The sequence below is a fragment of the Dunckerocampus dactyliophorus genome, chromosome 4 (genome assembly GCF_027744805.1).
Source record: "Dunckerocampus dactyliophorus isolate RoL2022-P2 chromosome 4, RoL_Ddac_1.1, whole genome shotgun sequence".
Taxonomy (NCBI): domain Eukaryota; kingdom Metazoa; phylum Chordata; class Actinopteri; order Syngnathiformes; family Syngnathidae; genus Dunckerocampus; species Dunckerocampus dactyliophorus.
This window is the reverse complement of record NC_072822.1, coordinates 18,913,338-18,936,686: the sequence shown is the minus strand read 5'-3', so window position 1 is coordinate 18,936,686 and position 23,349 is coordinate 18,913,338. Positions and strand designations below refer to the sequence as shown.

Sequence of the window (23,349 nt, the reverse complement as noted above, 5' to 3'; positions counted from 1 at the left end):
TTTGTACTGAAGTCGTACAGTCAGGACTCCCATTGTACGTGTGCTTCAAAAACTACTTTGGCACTCATTTTGCGAGCTCAGAGTGCCTTCGCAGATTGCGTCACGGCAACAGCGCACAGACAGCTGAGGCGTGCTCATGTGGTGTTCCTGTGACGGAGAGCGTCAGAGATCACATTGTCTGGACATGCGCCGAGGCCGATGGAGGATTTACATGACATATTAGATAACAAAAGGCTCAAGGTGTTTGAACACAACATTTTTCCGTGGAAGGTGGCAGCATGATTCAGCACATTCAAATGCGACCTACGGTGAACAAGAGCAAAAGAGAACAATTAAACGCTTCACCGACTTCCACTAGCAAACATGCACTTTATTTTGTAATTGTCGCTGACGCGTGAATCCCAGTAATATGTGTCACACTCTGTGTGAGTGGCTGCCATTATAGGTGGTTGAGGTTAAAACGTAATTGAGAATAGCTAATAAGCAAACACTAGCCCTCATCTTGCATGCAGTGTCATAAATCGGCTTACATTAATTTTTTTTGTTCTGTTGATCAATGAATAGATGAAATCAAAGTCACATATCCAGTCACAGCACACAACTATGGTATGTTCAAGGACCGCCGAACAAAGTGTAAAAATCAACATTTCACCAAAAAACATCAGTGAAATAAAAAGACACAATCATGTAAAAATTGTGGCGTTTCTTACAGCGGTACATGTAAGCTGCACATTTTATCTGTTTCATCACATATTTATACACTATTACTGACTTCTGCGGAACGACGTGTTTTCTGTGGAAAAAATGGGTATTTTTGTAGAACAAATAAAAATACTGTTTTGTGAAAGCTGAATTACAAATGTGAGGGGAGCCACTGTATATCTGGTCATTAACAATTGTAGCATCAAGGCGATAGAGTATGTTTTCTATTTAGTATCACAATAAAAACTTTCCCTTAAGGTGAGTTTAATAACAGAATGTACGTTTTTCCAAAGGCGTGGTTGTGTTTGTTTGATAAATAAATACCTAGTGAACATGTTATCTAATCTGAATTATCTTAATAACAAAAGTACAATAAAGAGTGAGTTCATTAATGATATTGGAAAGTGATGAAGTATGGCGCCATCTCGCTACACGTACTTTGTACATTGACATTTAGAGGGCGCTACTTATTTTCGTGTTTTGAGTAGTCGTCCTCTCTCATGTGACCTCTGACACCGGAAATGGAAAATACCGGAAGTTACCAGTTCTTGGGCGCTCGTGCTAGTCGTGCTATTGTAACGTAAGGGGAACGTGTTTTGTGAATGAAACTTGGATATTAGATTCAACTCTAGTGATACGCAGCCGAGCCCTGCGCCGGTGATTCCTGCATCCACTTACAAAGACAGTGTGAAGCGAGTTTTGAGCCTGTATCACATTTGTTTTAAAGTGCGCTAAAGCTAAGACAAACGTCGCACCATGGCGGATGTTACCGCTCGTAGCCTTCAGTATGAGTACAAGGCGGTGAGTATTTATATTGAATACAATGTTCATAACGATTTTATAGTTGATCATATTTTTGTCTGACTTTAATACGCTGCAAAAATATTATTTTGATAGTATGGGTTTCTTAGCATGTTTATTAGCGGCTAGCCGCCGTTGCTGCACGGTGGCACTGGATTGAAATGTACATGTTTCGAACTATAGAACTCGAACTTGGTGCTGCAAGCTGATCGGTCCCTTATCGATCGCACACGGAGAGATGAACCTACGGGAGAAGTATTGTCGCTGGTGGGGAAGCTGGAGGGAACCAAAATGGGAGACAAAGCTCAGAGGACCAAACCTCAAAAACTGGAGGAGAGACGAGACAAGTTAGTTCTGTCCTACGACATGCCTTCACATTATTGTATTCCCATTACAGCTAAATATATTGTTGTAATTGACATATATTAATACTGTAGCTGTTGTTAATTTGTAGTAATTTGTTCTGTATGAGGTAATAAGTAATTTTTGTGGGAATACGATTTGTTTTATTTTGTATTATATCTACATGTTACATACATTGCTGGTAGCTGTTTGCTGTAAATTGTTATTGTACCTAAACTAGTTCCAATTTGATTTTTTTGTGACAATATTTTGTGTGACTGAGACAAACGTTTTTCTTTGTGGTTCTGTAAAATTCTGAAATTGTAATATACCAGTACAGTTGCCCCACTTTTAATTAGTTCCACAATAAGTGAATTCCCTTGAAGTAGGATTCAATATTAATAAACAGAATATTTTTGTAGTTACCGCATTTAAAAAATCTGTTTCTGACTTTCTAAGTACGTGTTTTAACATTATTAGAGCCCCGTAGACATGAAATAACACCCCAACAGTCACTTTTACACTCCTACTATTCTTTGTTTACATCACATTGTGCAGGCTACGGATAACAACAGACAGCCGCCAGTAGCATAATAAGCTACCGAGCAAACTAGTTCAAAATTGTTTATTCTAAACTTAAAGTGTTTCAAACGGGGAAGAAGGACAAAGAATCCCAAAACTTCCACGTGGAATGAGAGGGGAACCTCTTTTTTTTTTTTTTTTTTAACTCGATCTCAGCGATGGCATGTCTGCTCTGCTGGCTCAGTAGCCAGTCCCTATATAGTGTGAAAGATAATGTACATAATCTGTCATGTCTCATAACATTACTGATGCCAAGAGACCAGCATACTAAGTCTTACAATATTTTTTGACTAATAATATGCCATAGTCGACCACAAAACAGCAATCAATTTTTTATTATTTTTTGAAAAACTGCGATATAGTGAGGGAGCAATATTCAAAATGCCATATAGCGAGACTGTATACATTCATTATAAGTTGTAGGATTTGAGTGGCATCAAATTAATTTCTTTATTTTTCTGATTTAACAGGAGGCGGAAAAGAGATGAGGACAGACATGATATCAACAAAATGAAGGGCTTTACTCTTCTGTCAGAGGGCATTGATGAAATGGTGGGAATTGTATACAAGCCCAAAACCAAAGAAACCAGAGAGACTTATGAAATTTTGCTTAGCTTCATCCATGCTGCTCTGGGAGATCAGGTTGGTGAATGCTACTACAAGTTTTTACCTTGTTTGTTTGGAGTCATTCTCAGTCACTCAAATACATTGACATTATTGTTGTCTCCTTTTAGCCACGTGACATTCTGTGTGGCGCAGCAGATGAAGTCTTGGCAGTGTTAAAAAACGATAAGATGAGGGACAAGGAGCGGCGCCGTGAGGTTGAACAGCTTCTTGGACCTGCCGATGACACGCGCTACCATGTGCTGGTCAACCTGGGCAAGAAAATCACTGATTATGGGGGCGACAAGGATTTACAGAATATGGGTAACACAAAAGCAACTGTTCAGTAATGTTTGCTAACCAAAAAAACTGAACAAATCCTCACACTGGATTGACATTGTTTCTGATCAAATTGTCATTTTCTAACATCATTTTCTTTGTTAACAGATGATAACATTGACGAAACTTATGGTGTGAATGTCCAATTTGAATCTGATGAGGAGGTACACATTTCTTGTAGAGAATTTTGCAGATCTGCAGATTTGTAGCCTAATAGTTTCTTACATTGCTGCTTAGGAGGGTGATGAAGACCAGTTTGGTGAAGTACGTGATGAGCACTCAGATGAAGACAGCGAAGGAGAGGAAGCTGATGTGGGCTGCACACTTACAGCCAATGTAAGTGCATCATCAATTTGGGTACTGGAGGTGAAATGATCTGTGTTGTTGACTAATAAATGTAACTCTTCATTCACTGCACCCCCATTCAGCTCGGCGCCACAGGAGACGTGATGACTGTGAAGAAAAAGGATCTCCACCCTCGAGACATTGATGCCTTTTGGCTCCAGCGACAGCTCAGCCGCTTTTATGATGACGCTATCGTCTCTCAGAAGAAAGCTGACGAGGTCTTAGAAATCCTCAAGGTCAGTTAACCATCGTTGTAATACCTCAAATAGATTTTTATTTTGTATTATTTTTCAGCCAAACTGAGTTATCTCTCTGTGTTCCCCAGACTGCCAGTGATGATAGAGAGTGTGAGAACCAGCTCGTGTTGCTTCTTGGTTTTAACACCTTTGACTTCATCAAAATTCTTCGCCAGCATCGGCGCATGAGTAAGTCCATGTTGTTTTGTTTGAATTCTGACATGGAACAAGGATTTATTTATTATTTTTATTTAGAGCCCAACAATAATAATATAAAAGTATCCAAGATAATTCCAAACAAAATACAGTATGAGTACTAAAAACAAAAAGGTCACAAGTAGTGTGTCGGTAAATTAGCATGAAGAAGCAATGGCTCATGGTGTTCTGCCCCATCACTCAGATTAATTTTTTCTTAATACAAAACAAAGGCAAAGCTTCAGGGGTGGACGAGTTTCGCCCTGAATTCCTCAAGGCTCTGGATGTTGAGGGACTGTTTTGGCTGACACGTCTCTTCAGCATTGCATGGAAGTTGGGAACAATACCTCTGGATTGGCAGACCGGGGTGGTGGTCGTCCCCCTTTTCAAGAAGGGTGACTGGAGTGTGTGTTCCAACTATAAGATCACACTCCTCAGCCTACCTGGGAAAATGTATTCCGGGCTGCTGGAGAGAAAGATACGACCGTTAGTCGAACCTTGGCTACAGGAGATGCAATGTGGTTTTTGTCCTAGTTGTGGAACACTGGACCAGCTCTACACCCTTGCAAGGGTACCGGAGGGTACTTGGGAGTTTGCTGCCCAACCGTCTACATGTGCTTTGTGGACATGGAAAAGGCATTCAACCGTGTCCCTCGCGGTGACCTGTGGGGGGAGCTGCGGGAGTACAGGATTGGTTTCCTCTGTAGGGTGGCTGGACTCACCCTAAGAGAGGGTGTGGAGCTCAGTCATCCGGGAGGAGTTCAGAGTAGAGCCGATGCTCCTTCACATCGAGAGGAGCCAGTTGAAGTGGCTCGGGCATCTAGTCCGGACACCTGCCTGGTGAGGTGTTCCAGGCATGCCCAGCTGGGAGAAGGCCCCGGGGCAGACCTAGGACTTGCTGGAGGGATTATGTCTCACATCTGGCCTGGGAATGCCTTGGTGTCGTCCCGGTGGAACTGGAGGAGGTGGCCGGGGACCGGGAAGTCTGCGCTTCTCTACTGAGACTGCTGCCCCCGCGACTCGGACCTGGATAAGTGGAGGAAAGTGGATGGATGGATGGAATACATAATTACATCCTCACATGATCCATCCATCCATCCATTTTCTATGCCGTTTATCCTCAGGGGTCGTGGGGGTATGCTGGAGCCTATCCCAGCTGACTTTGGGCAAGAGACACGGTACACCGTGAACTGGTCGCCTGCCAATCGCAGGGCACATATAGACAAACAACCATTCACACTCACATTCATACCTATGGACAATTTAGAGTCGCCAATTAACCTAACATGCATGTTTTTGGAATGTGGGAGGAAACCGGCACACCCGCAGAAAACCCACACACGCATGGGGAGAACATGCAAACTCCACACAGAGATGCCCAAGTGGAGATTCCACCCCAGGTCTTCCCGATCTCCTGACTGCAGGGTTTCCGCTACATGTAATTGATTGTGGAGGCCCGCCACGACAAAATAAAAGCCGCCATACCTTTAAAAAAAAGTTAGTTTTTTTTTAAACTTGAAAACAATTTTATTGAAAAATTTTGAGAATGGATATATATGTTATGTAGATACATATATAGTTTATTATTTACGCACATATTGACCACAATTAGTTTGAAAACGGTTTAAAATGTCATACAAATATTTTGATTATTTTGATAAGCATGCACTGGAATCACCTGTCTTGCTGGAACTTGTGCATGTCTGACCAGATACGGGACACGTCTTGAGTTGACTTTCACTTTTTCTTATCATCGGGAGAATGAACAATAGCCCGTAAAATGTTTAGTCAGTTGACGACAGCTTGTTACATGCTAAGCCTATCAAAGCCAGCGTGTGTGATCGCTCATGTTTCAATATCATTTGACTTTCTGGCATTTTTGTATACCGTACATGCCTGGCTGGTGGCATCTAGCTAGCACGAGCTACAAGTGGCTATTACGTTCATGGGATACATCAATCATCGATCATTATCGCAACTTACTTTTTTTTAAGTATCACTTAACAATCTTGCTCTCTTGTTATCATTATAATACATATGGCTTGTCTTCAAAACACTAGTTGTGTGTCGAAGTTGTGCACCTGAAACACATAGTGTATACAGCTTTAGACAGTGACGCATAAGCTAGCAGTAGCTCACCAGCTGATGTTGAGTAGTTCACCAAATAATATTTGCTTCACCAAGTATTTTAAAAAAAGTGTTCTATTCAAACATGACACCTGTATTTAATGACAAAGGAGCACACTGAGTGGAGATGTGCTTTGTAAATATTTTTTTTTTTATGTTGGCAGTCACATAAAACAAATAGAACACCCCTACTTTCTTTTTGTCAAAGCAATTTTAATAGTGCTGCAAGTTGGATACAACTGTGCTATCATAACCCAATACTGTCAATTTATACTCTTTATACAGGACAGATTTCTATAAAAAAATATTTAAATTGTTTTTTGTGTCTGCGATTGGCTGGCGACCAGTCCAGGGTATACCCTGCCTCTCGCTCGAAGTCAGTTGGGATAGGCTCCAGTATACCCCACGACCCTAATGAGGATAGGCGGCATAGAAAATTGACGGATGGATATATTCGTATTACACTAAAACAGGCATCAAATTAAATTTAGGTTTGTGTCAAATAGTACAAAATGTTGTACTTTTGTACTAGTCGTAGTAATATTGAACTAAATGGGTCAGGTAACCAAAGGAGGCTCAACATTTTAGACTTTCATGTGAAGTGCGCTTAGCAATTTTGCCATTAAATTAAAAGTTTTGCAATGTTCTCGTTTCATGTCCTGCTGGTTGTTGAAAAACGTTCAATAAGTTAATAAATAAATTTGCAATAAAAAAAATATCTATTTGTTATTTAAAAAAAAAATGCAGATGCGGCACAACAGAACGGTGGCAATCCGCCCTCCCATGCAGCCCATCACCACAGGTTCAAAAAATCATTGGGGAAGCCCTGGACTGTGTGGCCAACATCCTCACATGATCATAAGACCATATTTAGATACTGTAGTCATTTCAGTAATTAAAGAAAGACGAACAAATTACACCATCAATACATTTTATGTTTCCTCATTTGAATATAAAAAATGTGTTCAGTTGCATAGTCAACAACACTGTAATGTAGACATTGTCATTCTTCTGAGTTCAATTTTGTTGCTTGTTTTTTGCACCTTACAGTTCAGTATTGTACAATGCTGGCAAGTGCTCAGAGTGAGGCAGAAAAGGAACGGATCATTGGAAAGATGGAGTCTGATCAGGAACTGTCAAAGATTTTGTACCAGCTGCAAGAGACAGAGAAGGAGGATATTATTCGGGTAGGGTGTATGTCTTTGCATTTATTAGTATACCGTTTTTTTAAGTCATGAAACCTCAATGATCACATCTGATCAATGATCACATCTGCAGGAGGAGCGATCTCGCAGGGAGAGGGTAAGGAAATCTCGTGTGGATGACATGGAAGCAATGGACGTAGAACATGGCGAGGTAAATATTTAACAGGGTTTATATAGCTGCAATTCATCATGTAAGCAGATTGATTATTTAGAGTGTTTGTTACTATGAGTGAAACATAGACTGCTAGTATGTGTACATGAAAGTTGCTAAGTTGTTTATGATATCCGTCCTTGCCCTACAGGCAGTTGCCCCACGACAACTGTTGGATCTTGAGGACTTGACCTTCACTCAGGGAAGCCATTTCATGGCCAACAAGCGGTGCCAGCTGCCTGATGGGTCTTTCCGCAAACAAAGGAAAGGTTATGAAGAGGTGCATGTGCCAGCACTCAAACCCAAGCCCTTTGGTGAAGATGAGGTTTGTTTTCCTCCTCCAGACTATTGTAGCAATTGTTACACATGAGAAGCACTGGGAGGATGGCTGGATCTCAACCTAATGTTTGCTCATTGTTGCATTAGGTGCTTGTTGCGATTGAGAAGCTGCCCAAGTATGCACAGGAAGGATTTAAAGATTTCAAAAACCTGAATCGCATCCAGAGCAAGCTGTTTAAGACCGCCATGGAGACTGATGAGAACTTGCTCGTGTGTGCACCAACGGTATGCAATTGATTGTATTCATCTACAACCATACATTTTTTGGTATTTGTTGTGCAATAGTGTGTCACATGTCTGCTTTCTCTATAACTATATTTCCATTGTTTATACAGGGAGCCGGTAAGACAAATGTTGCTCTGATGGCAATGCTGAGGGAAATTGGTAAACACATAAACATGGATGGAAGCATCAATGTAAATGACTTCAAAATCATTTACATTGCACCCATGCGCTCTCTAGTACAGGAGATGGTTGGAAGCTTTAGTAAGGTAAGTCTCACCCACTATTGTCAATAGATGAACAGTGACTATTTGCAATGAAAAGACCCTTTTGTCTTCTCGAAATACACTTCCAGCGATTGGAGAAGTACCGCATCAAGGTATCTGAGCTGACAGGAGACCACCAACTCTGCAAAGAGGAGATTAATGCCACTCAAATTATTGTCTGCACTCCTGAAAAATGGGACATCATTACACGTAAAGGTGGCGAGCGTACCTACACCCAGCTAGTGCGCCTCATCATCATTGTAAGTGCTATTTTTTTTCATGACAAAAACGATGTGTAATACAAAATAGCTGTAGTTGTAAATGACATAAATCAAAGCACCAGGTTCATTATGAGGTTTACAAAGAAAAGCTACCTGTTTTCAACCAGACCTTGCAGAGAACAAGGGGTAGATATTTTTCTGAAATAATCAACTGTAGTAATAACTCTACTATACCGGTAGTTAACAAATTAGAAAACCCTCCAGTTTCAACTCATTTCTACATCTAAGTGCAATGAGTTTGCAAAATTCTTTCATATCAATGTTTAAGGTATAATGCAATCATTTTCACAATACAAATAATTACTCTGCAGCCAGGTGGACACCTAGAGCTGACACATTTCACCCCTGTCATTGACAAAAAAGTTGAAGAGATCATCTGCAGCCTGTGTCCGTCACCGAGCTGCCTTGATGAGTTTCCCAATAGATTTCTAAAGTCTGTGCTGAGGAGTTTGCTACCACAACTTACTCATCTTGTTAACATCTCACTTCAGACTGGAACATTTCCAAAGGCTCTAAAAACTGCTGTCATTAAGTCTTTTCTGAAGAACAGTCTTGATGCCACAGTACTGAACAACTATCAGCCCATATCAGACCTGCCATCCTTGGGAAAAGTATTAGAAAAGGTTGTATACCAACAGCTTACTGACCTTCTCCTGTTTAACAATGCATTTGATACTTTTCAATCAGGCTTTGGGCTCCACCACAGCACTGAGACAGCTCTGATCAAGGTGACAAATTATGTCCACCTGAACACAGATGCAGGCAAATCTCAGTTTTAGTTCTGCTAGACCTGAGCGCTGCCTTTGACACATTTGACCATGTGATCTTATTACAGAGGTTAGAAAACTGGGTGGCACTCTCTGGTACTGCTCTGAACTCTTTCAAGTCCTTTGTTGGAATTGGTAACTGTGTCTCGGACCAAATGGCCATGACCTGTGGGGTTGCACAGGGATCAATCCTGAGACACCAGTTGTTCAATCTGTGCATGCTTCCTTTAGGCCAGCTAGTACGCAGCTGCAATCTTCCTACCACAACTATGCAGATGACACTCAGATCTACTTGTCACTGGCAGCAGGTGACCATGGTCCTGCAGATTTACTTTGTCACTACATCAAACAGATCAGTCTGGCGATGCAAAACAATTTTCTCCAGCTAAAGTCAGACAAAACTGATATTGTTGTCTGTGGCCCACAGAAACAAAGGGGAAGTGTTAGTAGTCACCTTGAGACTCTCTCTCTCAAACCTCATCATCAGGTTAGAAATCTAGGGGTAATAATGGACGCAGACCTGAACTTTAACAGCCACATGAAATTAATAACAGGAGCTTTTTACCACCTAAAAAACATTGCCAAAATAGTGTCTAAGCCAGACATGGAGAGACTAATCCATGACAAGGTAAAGCAAGGCAAGTTTATTGATAGAGCACAATGCATACACAAGGTAATTCAAAGTGCTTTACAGAAAAGAAGTGTAAAATCACTTCATAAAATCATTCCATAAAACAAAAAATTTAAATGAATAAAAGTTCAGATAAAATACTTTCAGTTGTCATATGCTGAGGATTGTTGCACATCTTGTGGAAGATTGTTCCAGATTTTGGCAGCAAAAAACTGAAACACAGCATCACCGTGTTGAGTCGAGACTCTGGGCACCCGGAGGAGACCACTTTCTGAGCTTCTCAGAACTTGAGATGGTTTATGTGGTTTATTATGGTTGTCAGAGATGTACTTTGGCTCAAGACCATGAAAAGAATTGTACACAAGCAGTACAATTACCTTGTACGAATTGTGCTCTATAAATAAATTAAATAAATAAATAAATAAATAAATAATAACAAAAGTGAGTGCTTGTGTAGGATGAAATCCACCTGCTGCATGATGATCGTGGGCCCGTACTGGAGTCTCTGGTGGCAAGGACCATCCGCAATGTGGAGCTGACTCAGGAAGACGTGCGCCTGCTCGGCCTTAGCGCAACACTGCCTAACTACGAAGATGTTGCTACCTGCCTGCGTGTTGATCCTGCCAAAGGACTCTTCTACTTCGACAACAGGTGTGCTATGTAGAGATTAAATGTTTAGTTAAAAAATAGAAATAAATATTTAGTTACACTTTTGAGGGTTGGGCCTTAAACCCACCTACAGTGAACGGTGATAATGTTTTCTGTCCAGTTTCCGACCAGTTCCCCTGGAGCAGACGTATGTGGGCATCACAGAGAAGAAGGCTATTAAACGTTTCCAGATCATGAATGAAATTGTCTATGAGAAGATAATGGAGCATGCTGGGAAAAACCAGGTGAGTTTTGTGTATATATTACTGTTTGAGCAAAATATTTTGACCTCTGATCACCTTTACTTTTCCACATGCACCCAGCTAAAATTAAACAGTATGCACTGCCATAATGTTAAATCACATTAAGGAGACTTCTAACTTGTACTGTATGTCTCTACCAGGTGCTCGTATTTGTCCACTCTAGGAAAGAGACTGGAAAGACAGCTAGGGCCATAAGAGACATGTGTTTGGAGAAGGACACACTGGGTCTTTTCCTGCGAGAAGGCTCAGCCTCTACTGAAGTCTTGCGCACTGAAGCAGAACAATGCAAGGTGATGAGCCTGACGAGTACAACTAAATACAAAGAAATAACACATGCAGAATTTGGATGGCCTTCAACCTCAATTGTCTTTCACAGAACCTGGAGCTCAAGGATTTGCTACCTTACGGCTTCGCAATCCACCACGCCGGAATGACCAGAGTGGATCGTACGCTGGTGGAAGATCTGTTTGCTGATCGGCACATTCAGGTTCTGGTGTCCACAGCAACTTTGGCTTGGGGTGTCAACCTGCCAGCACACACAGTCATCATCAAAGGTACACAAGTGTACAGTCCTGAGAAAGGCAGATGGACTGAACTCGGAGCCCTGGACATTTTGCAGGTCAGTGTCAGGAGCATGAAAACCTGTAAAGTCTGTTCTCAATTGCAAATTGACTGATTGTAACCCATTTCAGATGCTTGGTCGAGCTGGACGTCCTCAGTATGACACAAAGGGAGAGGGAATCCTGATCACGTCCCATGGAGAGCTGCAGTATTACCTGTCCCTGCTCAACCAGCAGCTGCCCATAGAGAGCCAGATGGTGGGCAAGCTTCCTGACATGCTCAATGCTGAGATTGTGCTGGGAAATGTTCAGAATGTGAAGGTAAGCTGCTCTCATTTACAGGTGGCCCATAAACCTGACTGTTTGAACAATAGGGTGCAACTTTTAAATGTTTTTTGTACTATATTTCAGGATGCAGTGAATTGGCTTGGTTACACCTACCTTTACGTGCGCATGCTTCGCAACCCAACGCTGTATGGTGTCTCCCACGATGATCGGTCTTCAGACCCCTTGCTAGAGCGACGACGAACCGACCTAGTGCACACAGCTGCCAATGTATTAGACAAGAACAGCCTCATCAAATATGACAAGAGGACGGGCAGTTTCCAGGTATGTAGCTCGGTGTGTTTGTCTCATTTCATAATTATACGTCTCTAAATTGGTCTCATTTTGTCTTCGCAGGTGACTGATCTGGGCCGCATTGCCAGTCACTTTTACATAACACATGACTCCGTTCAAACTTACAACCAACTCCTGAAACCAACCCTCAGTGAGATTGAGCTCTTCCGTGTCTTTTCACTTTCCTCTGAGTTCAGGAACATCACAGTAAGAGAGGTATGATGGACGCTAGGAAGTCAGGCTTATCATTTGGCATGCAAACATGCGTGTTTTCTCATAGTTCTGTGGATTTCTTGTTAGGAGGAGAAGTTGGAACTTCAGAAACTTTTGGAGAGAGTCCCGATTCCAGTGAAGGAAAGTATTGAGGAGCCAAGCGCCAAGGTAGCTGTTGTAACAATAACACTACTTTTACAAGAGAAATGTCTATGCAGTCCAAGGTGACCAGAATGTCCGAAAAGCAGACTGCACTACATCGCACCAAAGTGCATTGTAATTATATAATCTTATTTAAGCTCTTAGATAACAATTGTCGCTTGAGAGAAATGTCCAAGAAGCAAAAGAAAAGCAATCAGCCATGGATGACAAAAGGACTGAAAATTGCCTGTCAGAAGAAAAATACATTATGTAGGAAATTTATCATTCAACATACTAAAGAAGCAGAAAAAATGTAGACACATAAAAATAAGTTGACAACAATCTCAAGTGTGTAAGACATTTCAACCTCCATGGCACTCATCAAAATTACAGAGGAAATTACCAACGCTATAGACCACAGAAAGTGTGCAGCTGCAGTATTTATGGATCTGACAAAAGCTTTCTAAACAATCACAACACTCTAATTACAAAATTAGAAATGTACGGAATCAGAGGGTTTGCTAGGTCAAAAGCTACCTAGCAAACAGGAAGCAATATATGAAGCTAGGAGCATACACACCTGCGAGTTTAAATACAGTATCATGTGTGGAGTACCCCAGGGGTCAATATTGGGACCAAAACTGTTATATCATATAACTGTATATCAACGACATTTGTAAAGTGACAAAGGACTTAAAGTTGGTATTATTTGCGGATGATACCAATGCCTTTTGTTCTTGGGGAAAGCACACAAGAACTAATGAAAACAGTCACAGGGGAAATGACTATACTAAAAAAGGTGGTTTGAAGAGTTTTGAACCACTGTGTACAAAATGCTATGCCTAATCACTACAACACTCATTATTCTTTGTTCTTGTGAGTCCATTGTCAGTACTCACCCATTATTACAGCTAAGTTCAGTTTTTTTCTTTAAACTGATTATTATTTTCTATTGTACTTATTATGTAATTATTATTTATTATGATTGATGAAAAAACCTGACAATTATGTTACTACACTGTTACATTATCTTATTATTTTCCAATGTATCAACTGGTAAAGACTACATTGGAATACAGGAAGTGAATAAATGTATTGCAATTGATGTGAAATGTACGAGTGGTACGATTAAATAAGCTTTGCTTCTTCCTACTACTTCTTTTGGACATGTGGAATTGCAAATTTAACTATGTGTTGTAAATAAAATTAAACCATTACCTTTTTTTTTTTTTACATGCAATCTTGTCTTTTTCTAACAGATCAATGTGCTGCTTCAGGCATTCATTTCTCAGCTAAAACTGGAAGGCTTTGCCCTCATGGCAGACATGGTGTATGTGACACAGGTATAGTCCAAACTTTAGCGTTTGTTATTTTGGAACAGTTTTATAATTATAATTTTCCTTGGATTTACCTGGTAAATGTTAACCCCAAGATAATATAATTTAATAATATTATAACCTGTTCTGATGTAGTGCCCTCATAAAGTTTCTACAAGACCCCCTCCCCCCTCCCCCCCCCCCCCCCCCCCCCCCCCCCCCCCCAAAAAAAAAAAAAAAAAAACAAAAACAAAACAAAAAACCATGCTTGTTGACCTTTTCCTATAGAGTGCTGGAAGGTTGATGCGAGCTATATTTGAGATTGTCCTCAGCAGAGGCTGGGCTCAACTATCAGACAAGACCATGAATCTTTGCAAGATGATTGACAAAAGAATGTAAGTTTACCACTGTCACCTTATTTTTTTTAAGATTGGTTTTCAAAGATGACATGCTTTTGGTTTTCAAAGATGACATGCTGATGTAGTGAATTTTGGTTTCTTTCAGGTGGCAGTCAATGTCACCATTGCGACAGTTTAAAAAGTTGCCAGAGGAAGTCATCAAGAAGATTGAGAAGAAGAACTTTCCCTTTGAACGTCTTTATGACCTCAACCACAATGAGATTGGTAAATTCCCCTCCTTCCAAACATTCTGTTTATAATTGGAACAGTAATAATCCTTGCTTTCCTTATTCCAGGGGAGCTTATTCGAATGCCAAAAATGGGGAAAACCATCCACAAATTTGTCCACCAGTTCCCCAAATTGGACTTGGCTGTCCATCTGCAGCCCATCACCCGCTCCACTCTGAAAGTGGAGCTCACCATCACACCTGACTTCCAGTGGGAGGACAAGGTCAGTAATTAGAAGCTAAGCAGTAAAGAATGCACAGCACTGTCAACTTGCCGAATACATTTTCTTGTGTGGTTTAGATTCATGGCTCATCAGAGGCTTTCTGGATCCTGGTAGAGGATGTGGATAGTGAGGTCATCCTCCATCACGAGTACTTCCTGCTCAAAGCCAAGTATGCTCAGGATGAGCACCTTGTGACTTTCTTTGTCCCTGTGTTCGAGCCTCTGCCCCCACAGTACTTCATTCGCGTGGTTTCTGATCGTTGGCTTTGTAAGTGAATACCTTTTGTATAAACCTCTGTTCACGTTGACATGGCAAACATTTGAAGTAACTTTGTTAATTGACATATTTTTGATGGTTTCAGCTTGTGAGACCCAGCTTCCAGTGTCGTTTCGTCACCTGATCCTCCCTGAGAAGTATCCCCCACCCACCGAGTTGCTGGACCTGCAGCCCCTGCCTGTCACTGCTCTCAGGAACTCAGCCTTTGAGGCCCTCTACCAGAACAAGTTCCCCTTCTTCAACCCAATTCAAACTCAAGGTACAGTACCTGAGGAATGAAAAAAATTAACTGTTTCCTCCCAAGTATATACACTATAAGGTACCAAAGTGAGCATTTTTATGGCATCTCTGTCCTTCCAGTGTTCAATGCCTTGTACAACAGTGATGACAATGTGTTTGTGGGAGCGCCCACTGGCAGTGGAAAGACCATCTGTGCTGAGTTTGCCATTCTGAGGATGCTGCTTCACAATGCAGAAGGTCGCTGTGTCTACATCACCCCCATGGAGGCACTTGCAGAACAAGTATGATGTCACTGGAAGCCCACTGGTTTATCAAATCCATCTCTTTAAGTTCTTTGAACATAAGAATTCTTACATCTTCCTCTCATCAGGTGTTTGTCGACTGGCACCAAAAGTTTCAGGACATCCTCAACAAAAAGGTGGTGCTTCTGACGGGAGAAACCAGTACAGATCTGAAGTTATTAGGAAAAGGAGACATTATTGTCAGCACTCCTGATAAATGGGACATCCTGTCTCGTCGCTGGAAACAGAGGAAGAATGTCCAGAATGTCAGTCTTTTCATCGTGGATGAGACACACCTCATTGGTGGCGAAAATGGGGTAAGAATAAACTAAAATAAGTAAAGACGTTTAGTATAACGTTCATCCTGATTTTGAGCCTTTTCTTCTCACTAGCCTGTGCTGGAGGTCATCTGCTCAAGGATGAGGTACATCTCCTCTCAGATTGAGCGGCCCATCCGCATTGTGGCCCTCAGTTCATCTTTGTCAAACGCCAAAGACGTGGCCCACTGGCTGGGGTGCAGCACCACAGCCACGTTCAACTTCCATCCCAACGTTAGGCCCGTGCCTCTGGAGTTACACATCCAGGTGTGTAAATGTTTGTACAGCATCTGTTCATATTGTTACACTGTCAGATTTCCCAAGACAGTGGGTAGTACATTAAATGTGTCTGGCTGAAAAGTCTCCTTTTGTGTGTTTTAGGGCTTTAATGTGAGTCACACGCAGACTCGCCTGCTCTCCATGGCCAAGCCAGTGTATCACGCCATCATGAAACACTCTCCCTCCAAACCAGCTGTGGTGTTTGTGCCATCCCGCAGACAGACTCGCCTCACAGCCATTGACATTCTCACATTCTGTGCTGCTGATGTGGTTCCTCAAAGGTCAGGCTCCACTCCTGCTGCCGATGCCCAGTCACACCACAGTGGAGAGTAAATGTTTGTGTCCCTTCAGGTTTCTGCATTGCAGCGAGACAGATATTGCTCCTTTCCTGGATAAAATAACCGATGCCACTCTAAAAGAGACTCTAGCCAATGGTGTGGGGTACATCCACGAGGGCTTGTCTGCAGCTGAACGCAAAATAGTGGAGCAGCTCTTCAATTCGGGTATGACCACTGATGCTCTGCTTTTACAGCAATGGATTTGACTATGCAGGTATAGTGGTAGAGAATTTTTGTTCTTTTTCCAGGCGCTGTTCAGGTGGTGGTGTCGTCTCGCTCCCTCTGCTGGGGCGTTAACATCTCTGCACACCTTGTCATTGTCATGGACACGCAGTACTACAATGGCATTATCCATTCGTAAGTAGATGTGTTTGTTCATTGTGTCATCTGTCAAGATTTGTGGAGAAGACGGGTTCATTTGGAGAGTTGTGAAATCTCCTGCCATTTTGATGGGTTTATGAAAATCTTGTAAAAGGATTTAAGGATAAATAGATTCAAGATGTTTGTCATTGCAACAGTAGAAACACAGTGGTAACACTGAGCAATGAAATTCTAGCTTTGTGATTAATTGAAACTAATTCAGCATGAGAAAATCCAGTAGATATCTTGTGGTAGCTTCCGCATGTCTTTCTGCACATTAGTGTTTTCCTTCAATGGTTATTTATAGGCAATCATTTCCATCATTCTTCCAGCTATGTGGACTATCCCATATATGACGTCCTTCAGATGGTAGGCAAAGCCAACAGACCAATTCTAGATGACGAGGGACGCTGTGTCATCATGTGTCAGGGTTCCAAGAAGGTAGAGCATCTTTTGTTCTATATTTTAAAGAAATGAGAGAATGGCAATAAAAACATGTGTATCCCCTCTCCTCTTCTTAGGATTTCTTCAAGAAGTTCCTGTATGAGCCGCTGCCAGTGGAGTCCCACTTGGACCACTGTCTCCATGACCACTTCAATGCAGAGATTGTCACCAAGACGGTGGAGAACAAGCAGGATGCAGTGGACTACTTGACCTGGACATTCCTGTACCGGCGTATGACCCAGAACCCCAACTACTACAATCTTCAAGGTGAAATTTGTCTTTTTTTTTTCAAGATGACAAGCTTGTTGAGTCAACCCAATGAGGAGCACACTAACTCAGAGTGGTCTGCTGACCTTGTCACAGGCATGTCCCATCGCCACTTGTCTGATCACCTGTCTGAGCTGGTGGAGCACACGCTACATGACCTGGAGCAGTCCAAGTGCATCAGCATTGAGGATGAAATGGATGTGGCGCCTCTCAACTTGGGCATGATTGCGGCCTACTACTACATCAACTACACCACCATTGGTTTGTGACAACATATTTAAATGTTTTGTTCCTGCATGAAATGTTTATCTTTTCTGAAGTGTTTGTTTCTTTTGGTCGGCAGAGCTGTTCAGCATGTCGCTCAATGCCAAGACCAAGATTCGTGGGTTAATTGAGATTATTTCCAATGCGGCGGAGTATAAGAACATTCCCATCAGGCATCATGAGGACATGCTTCTCCGACAAGTAAACACATCACACTAGCAACTGTCAAATAGTCTGCAAGAGTGGTCACCAGTCTCACAATGTGAAAATGTCTCATTTTCCAGCTGGCCCAAAAGGTGCCCCACAAACTCAACAACCCCAAGTTCAACGACCCCCACGTGAAGACCAACCTGCTGCTCCAGGCTCACCTCTCCAGGATGCAGCTGAGTGCTGAGCTGCAGTCGGACACTGAGGACATCCTAAGCAAGGTGTGGATGGGACGTTAAAAAATTGCTCCCTTTTTATATTTACATTGGCGAACAACATGAGTAACCCCCTCTTGTGGTCGTCAGGCCATCCGTCTGATTCAGGCCTGTGTTGACGTTCTGTCAAGTAACGGCTGGCTGAGTCCTGCCCTTGCAGCTATGGAGCTGGCCCAGATGGTCACACAGGCCATGTGGTCCAAAGACTCCTACCTCAAACAGCTCCCATTCTTCACTTCGGAGCATATCAAACGGTGCACAGACAAGGTATTTATCACTGTTTTTTTTTTTTCACTCACACTGCAATCATCAGACTGCTCTAAGTAGTAATGATAATCTTATTTCTTATCCTCAGGGTGTGGAGAGCATCTTTGACATCATGGAAATGGAAGATGAAGACAGAACTGCTTTGCTACAGCTCTCTGACGCTCAAATGGCCGACGTTGCACGCTTCTGTAACCGCTATCCCAACATCGAGTTGTCCTATGAGGTGTCTGAAAAGGACAACATCAAGAGGTTGGCATTCAGATTTGTTTGCACTGTAAATATGAATTTATGTGTGCATAAACAATAAAAGCTAGATTTATCGTTGCTGCAAGATCAATGATGGCATGAAACCACACATTTTGATCCTCATTAACAAAGGATTATATTGTTATGACCCATTATTGTAGAACACTGTGGATATGTTTATCTGAAAATCCACAGCAATCATCTGTACTTGACTGTAAGGCACTGTTTTCTTTATTCTCAGTGGCAGTCCAGTTCTTGTTCAGGTTCAGCTGGAGCGAGAGGAGGAGGTGACTGGGCCTGTCATTGCTCCACTCTTCCCTCAGGTAGCTGTTGTTGTTTTGTTTTTTTTTTTTAATTGTTCTTTGCAAACTAATGACATCCAATGTCAGAGTTGTGTCCATTTGCATTTATAGTGAGCAATTAAATTAGCCATGTATTGTTGTTGTTTGCTGTGGTGTAGAATGACACTGCATCAAAATGATTAGTCCTAATATTTGAGTTTACCAAAACCTTGTTAAAATACCTATTTTATAATTCTCTGACAGCCTCAAAAATCAAGTAAATGGAACTCATTGGATTGTGCATTTTCCTAATATGGATCGTCAGTGTGAATTACCGTAGCATTTTAACATCTAATAATGAATACAATTGTCCAGAATCGCGAGGAAGGCTGGTGGGTTGTGATTGGAGACCCGAAGTCCAACAGCCTCATCTCCATCAAGAGACTGACCCTCCAGCAGAAAGCAAAGGTCAGTGGGCTGTACTGTGCATATAGAAAGGGTGAGTGTACACAACACACACTTGATGCTAATCACCTTCCATTCCACCCGACAGGTCAAATTGGACTTTGTTGCACCAGCGATGGGTGTTCACAACTACACGCTGTACTTCATGAGCGATGCATACATGGGCTGTGACCAGGAGTACAAGTTCAGTGTGGATGTGAAAGAGGCGGATAGTGACGCAGACAGCGACTCGGACTGATCCAAAACGTTTTGACACCACCGGGCGAGGCTTTGTGTCTGCTTTTATGTACATATTACATCTCCTACTTAAATGTACATCTATTTGCTCTCAAATCAAGTTGTCTTGTGACTTTTTATTTTCAGCTGTTTAGATGAGCTGCATTATGATGTACACTGATCCAGAACAAAACATTTTGTTTAGAAACTGATGACACAGACGACTCAGGCACTTTTTGTCATTGCCCCTCAATATTCAAGTTTGTACGACCAACCACGACAAGTCAAATGTGGTCCAGTTGTTGAGACTAAACTTTATAACTTTTAGATTTAAGTCCTTTGAACATGTGAGACGTTATGTCCTAATTTACTTTTGCAATAAAGAGAAACCATGTAGTTGTGTGTGACTTTTATTTTTTCATAAACATCAGATTGATTAAACTTTTTTTTTTTTTACACCATTATAAGCACAATCATGTTGAAGCTTTGATTAATGGTTCAGTCCTGCTCTTGGTAAGTCCAGATGGCAATATCCCCACTGTCGCTGCAGGAAGCCAACATTCCGGCTTCCTTGGGGTTCCATGCCACACAGTTCACGTCCTGACTGTGAGCTTTGGGCACCTGTGCGGCCAGGGAGAACACTGGCTGGTCTGGGTCAAGTGACGCGTCCTCCTTAAACACTCTGACTGCGTCGTCACCGCAAGCAGTTGCCAGGGCCCCAGTCAGACGACACCTGGCAAGAAGATGCACAGAAGCGGATGCAGTCAGGAACTTTTGGATGCATTCGTGTCCCACACATTCAGAACTCTCATAGTATAGTAAATAGAATTGGAGAGAGGCTGGTAAGTCTGATATTTGAAAAATTATACAAACACATACACATATATTTGGTGATTAATTGAGGCACTGTCTCTTAAAGATGACATTAAATGAGTAAATATGGAGTACAAATAAGAAAAAAGGACATCTTACCAGTCAATATCATACACAGTTCGTCCATGATATCCAGAGAGTGTGCAGACACACTTCCACGACAAGTCACCTGATCCAAGCACACACAAGGTCAATTGCATTATCAAGCAAGAAGACATTCATTTGCCCGCCTGCCAAAGTCAGCTCACCTTGGCCGCTTTCAGCTGGACACTCCTTCCAAATCTTGACAGTGCGATCATCACTGCATGACGCCAGCCTGTCTCCGGTGGCGCTGAAGGACAAACTCCACACAGTGGATGTGTGGCCCTGCAGAGTGGCCCTGCACTCCCAGTCGTCATCCTCCTCCTTGTAAATGCAGATGTTGTTGTCGTAGCTCGCTGAGGCTAGAAGCTAAAGAAAAAGATGGTTAAAAAAGCCAGCAGAACTCAAGTCACGTGTGTGTGTGTGTGTATGTGAGACTCACGTCTTGTGTCGGGTGCCACGCAACATGTTTGACATCTTGTGTGTGAGAATTGACAACTGTGACACACTCGTAATCATCTTCCTCGTCCACTGTGGCACACCAAGTCAAAGAAAATCATGATTTGTAACTTCTTATGTGAATCCAATGTGGCATTTAACACAAACCTTCCCAAACCCAAACGCTCTTGTCCCGGCTGCAGGTCGCTAGCAGATTGCCTGAAGGAGCCCAAGCCACACATTTCACCTCATTTTCATGTCCCTCCAACACGGTCAAGCTCTAAAGGAACACAATGAGAGAGTCTCCTTCATTAAGACAAAAACATTTAAGTCAACGCATTAAACAAACCTCAAATTTGTCATTTTTCTTTTTCCAGATGCATGTCGTGGCATCAAAGCTAGCAGAGGCTAGATAATTCCCACAGGGAGACCACGCCACCTTCCTTACAGTGCGCTGATGACTGTCCTCCAGCACGCTCTTACATACCCACGACTCGCCTGAAAGCATAGATGGTTATTAACATACAAGCCCGTTGAAATACGTACACGTCCATTGAAATGCATAAATATAAAGGAACATGTTCCTTATGTACCCATAGGTACATATTCATATTAAATACTTTACTGTGGTGCGCTCATTTTTGACAGGTAAAACATTAAAATAAATTTTATAAAAATAACAACAAAATAATGACATAAAATTTCTAAAAAATTACATTTAAATTGTGTTTTATAAGTATTTGCTTTTTTTTAATACACTAACTTATCAGTGGTAAGCCCACAGAATCGTAAAAATACATGTATTGCACACACACCAGACCCTACATTAGATTCATCTCCATCAGGGGTGCCCATTACATCGATCGCAAGCTACCGGTAGATCGCCGCGGTAGTTTGGGTCGACCGCGTAAATGTCACTTTGTAGATGTCATATGACATCTGTCAGCCGACATTAAGCTCCCCTCCTGATTCGCTCTTGCTCTCCCGCTGCGTTTCAAGCTTCACACAGAGATGCAACTTTCATCTTTATGAATCTGATTACGAATAAACTAACTCTGAGGTAAGATGCTTATATCTATACCATAAGTTATCTGTTCACTTGTTGCGGCTAGTTATGTAGAAATGACCTGATGGCTTTGCTTGGCGTCATGAACTCCAGTACGGAAATCGGTGTTTTCTACATGTCCGCTTCTTAAACTATTATTTCATGATGAAATGGAAAATATGCCCATTGCTGAAACCTTTTTAATATGTTGCCTTGACTTCGGCCGCATTGTCTTTTGCATAATCATTTTCAATTCTTGTATATCAGTAATGTTTGATAGCAAATGCTACCTGCATGTAACACATGAACAGTGTGTCCGAATGAACGTTATGTTCACATTACCAGTACTCAGGTTATGTACACAACTATTGAGGAATTATGTGTAATTATCTTTATTGCCATATTGAATATAATTATATCAACTACGTTGATTACCTGTAAACAAAGTTTACCAGTTAGATTTTATATGTTATGTTTTATAGAACGAGGTAGATCATTTTGACCTTGCATGCGGAAAAAGCGTGTGCACCCTTGATATACATGTATAACGTACATAATAAATACGTACTCGTTTTTTTTTTTTTTTTTTTTTTTTTTTTTAGAAATATAGTAAATATTTATATTTGCATATGATTGTTTTGTGTGTTTCATTAGCATGATTAGCGTTGACACATGCTCACCCTCTCGTCCCCAGATCCGGATGGCCTTGTCGCCCCCACATGAGGCCAGAAGTGCTCCGTTTGGACTCCAGCAGACGAACCAGCACCTCGAGTCTGGATGTGCGTTCAGTCTGTGGACCAGGGTCAAAGCCTCCTTCATCGCTAAAGGTCAAATGTTTGAAATTATAAACTTTTTACTTACGACTACGTGATAGCTACTTAACTAGTTAGCTAACAACGTCTACAACGAATGAATGAATGAAGCAGCAATGAATTAGCTTGTAAAATATGTCGACCTTGTCTATTAAATGGAACGTTTCAACCATTTGGCGACGACACGTTAGATAATTAGGAATTCATACTACCGAAAGTACGACAGTTATGCCGGAAGTGGCGCCATGTTTGTTATGTTGTTTAACGCATTGCATTGTGGGCGACCAAAGTAGTGACCTGTCATGCGCAAAAGACCCGGGGTTGCCCTGTCATCAAAAATTGCCAAATATTGCATTGAAATGATTTCAAATGTTCCAAGTTAAGAAAGGTACACA

At 41.7% G+C, this 23,349-nt stretch overlaps 2 protein-coding genes across 2 annotated transcripts; one reads left to right on the top strand and one right to left on the bottom strand.

Moving 5' to 3' along the window:
* The first annotated feature begins 1,216 nt into the window (after positions 1-1,216).
* Positions 1,217-20,101, top strand: snrnp200 (small nuclear ribonucleoprotein 200 (U5)). The gene is made up of 44 exons (XM_054772913.1): positions 1,217-1,503; positions 1,687-1,850; positions 2,898-3,069; positions 3,162-3,354; positions 3,478-3,533; positions 3,607-3,705; positions 3,798-3,950; positions 4,040-4,139; positions 7,323-7,459; positions 7,551-7,628; positions 7,780-7,953; positions 8,055-8,192; positions 8,303-8,458; positions 8,545-8,715; positions 10,592-10,785; positions 10,904-11,027; positions 11,186-11,335; positions 11,422-11,664; positions 11,738-11,926; positions 12,017-12,214; positions 12,287-12,439; positions 12,524-12,604; positions 13,837-13,920; positions 14,182-14,288; positions 14,398-14,516; positions 14,588-14,742; positions 14,820-15,009; positions 15,104-15,277; positions 15,379-15,539; positions 15,629-15,856; positions 15,932-16,123; positions 16,238-16,416; positions 16,487-16,638; positions 16,722-16,830; positions 17,166-17,274; positions 17,355-17,544; positions 17,641-17,805; positions 17,888-18,009; positions 18,093-18,236; positions 18,321-18,497; positions 18,586-18,746; positions 18,985-19,066; positions 19,400-19,492; positions 19,578-20,101. Exons 1-44 carry the CDS (start codon positions 1,459-1,461, stop codon positions 19,725-19,727), a joined length of 6,411 nt encoding a protein of 2,136 aa, XP_054628888.1. The 5' UTR covers positions 1,217-1,458; the 3' UTR covers positions 19,728-20,101.
* ciao1 (cytosolic iron-sulfur assembly component 1) lies at positions 20,084-23,234 on the bottom strand. The gene is made up of 8 exons (XM_054772918.1): positions 23,167-23,234; positions 22,823-22,963; positions 21,447-21,595; positions 21,266-21,377; positions 21,102-21,190; positions 20,827-21,028; positions 20,678-20,747; positions 20,084-20,438 (listed from the first exon to the last, which is right to left on the bottom strand). The coding sequence occupies exons 2-8, from the start codon at positions 22,959-22,961 to the stop codon at positions 20,204-20,206; spliced, it is 996 nt and encodes a 331-aa protein (XP_054628893.1). The 5' UTR covers positions 22,962-22,963; positions 23,167-23,234; the 3' UTR covers positions 20,084-20,203.
* Positions 23,235-23,349: the final 115 nt, after the last annotated feature.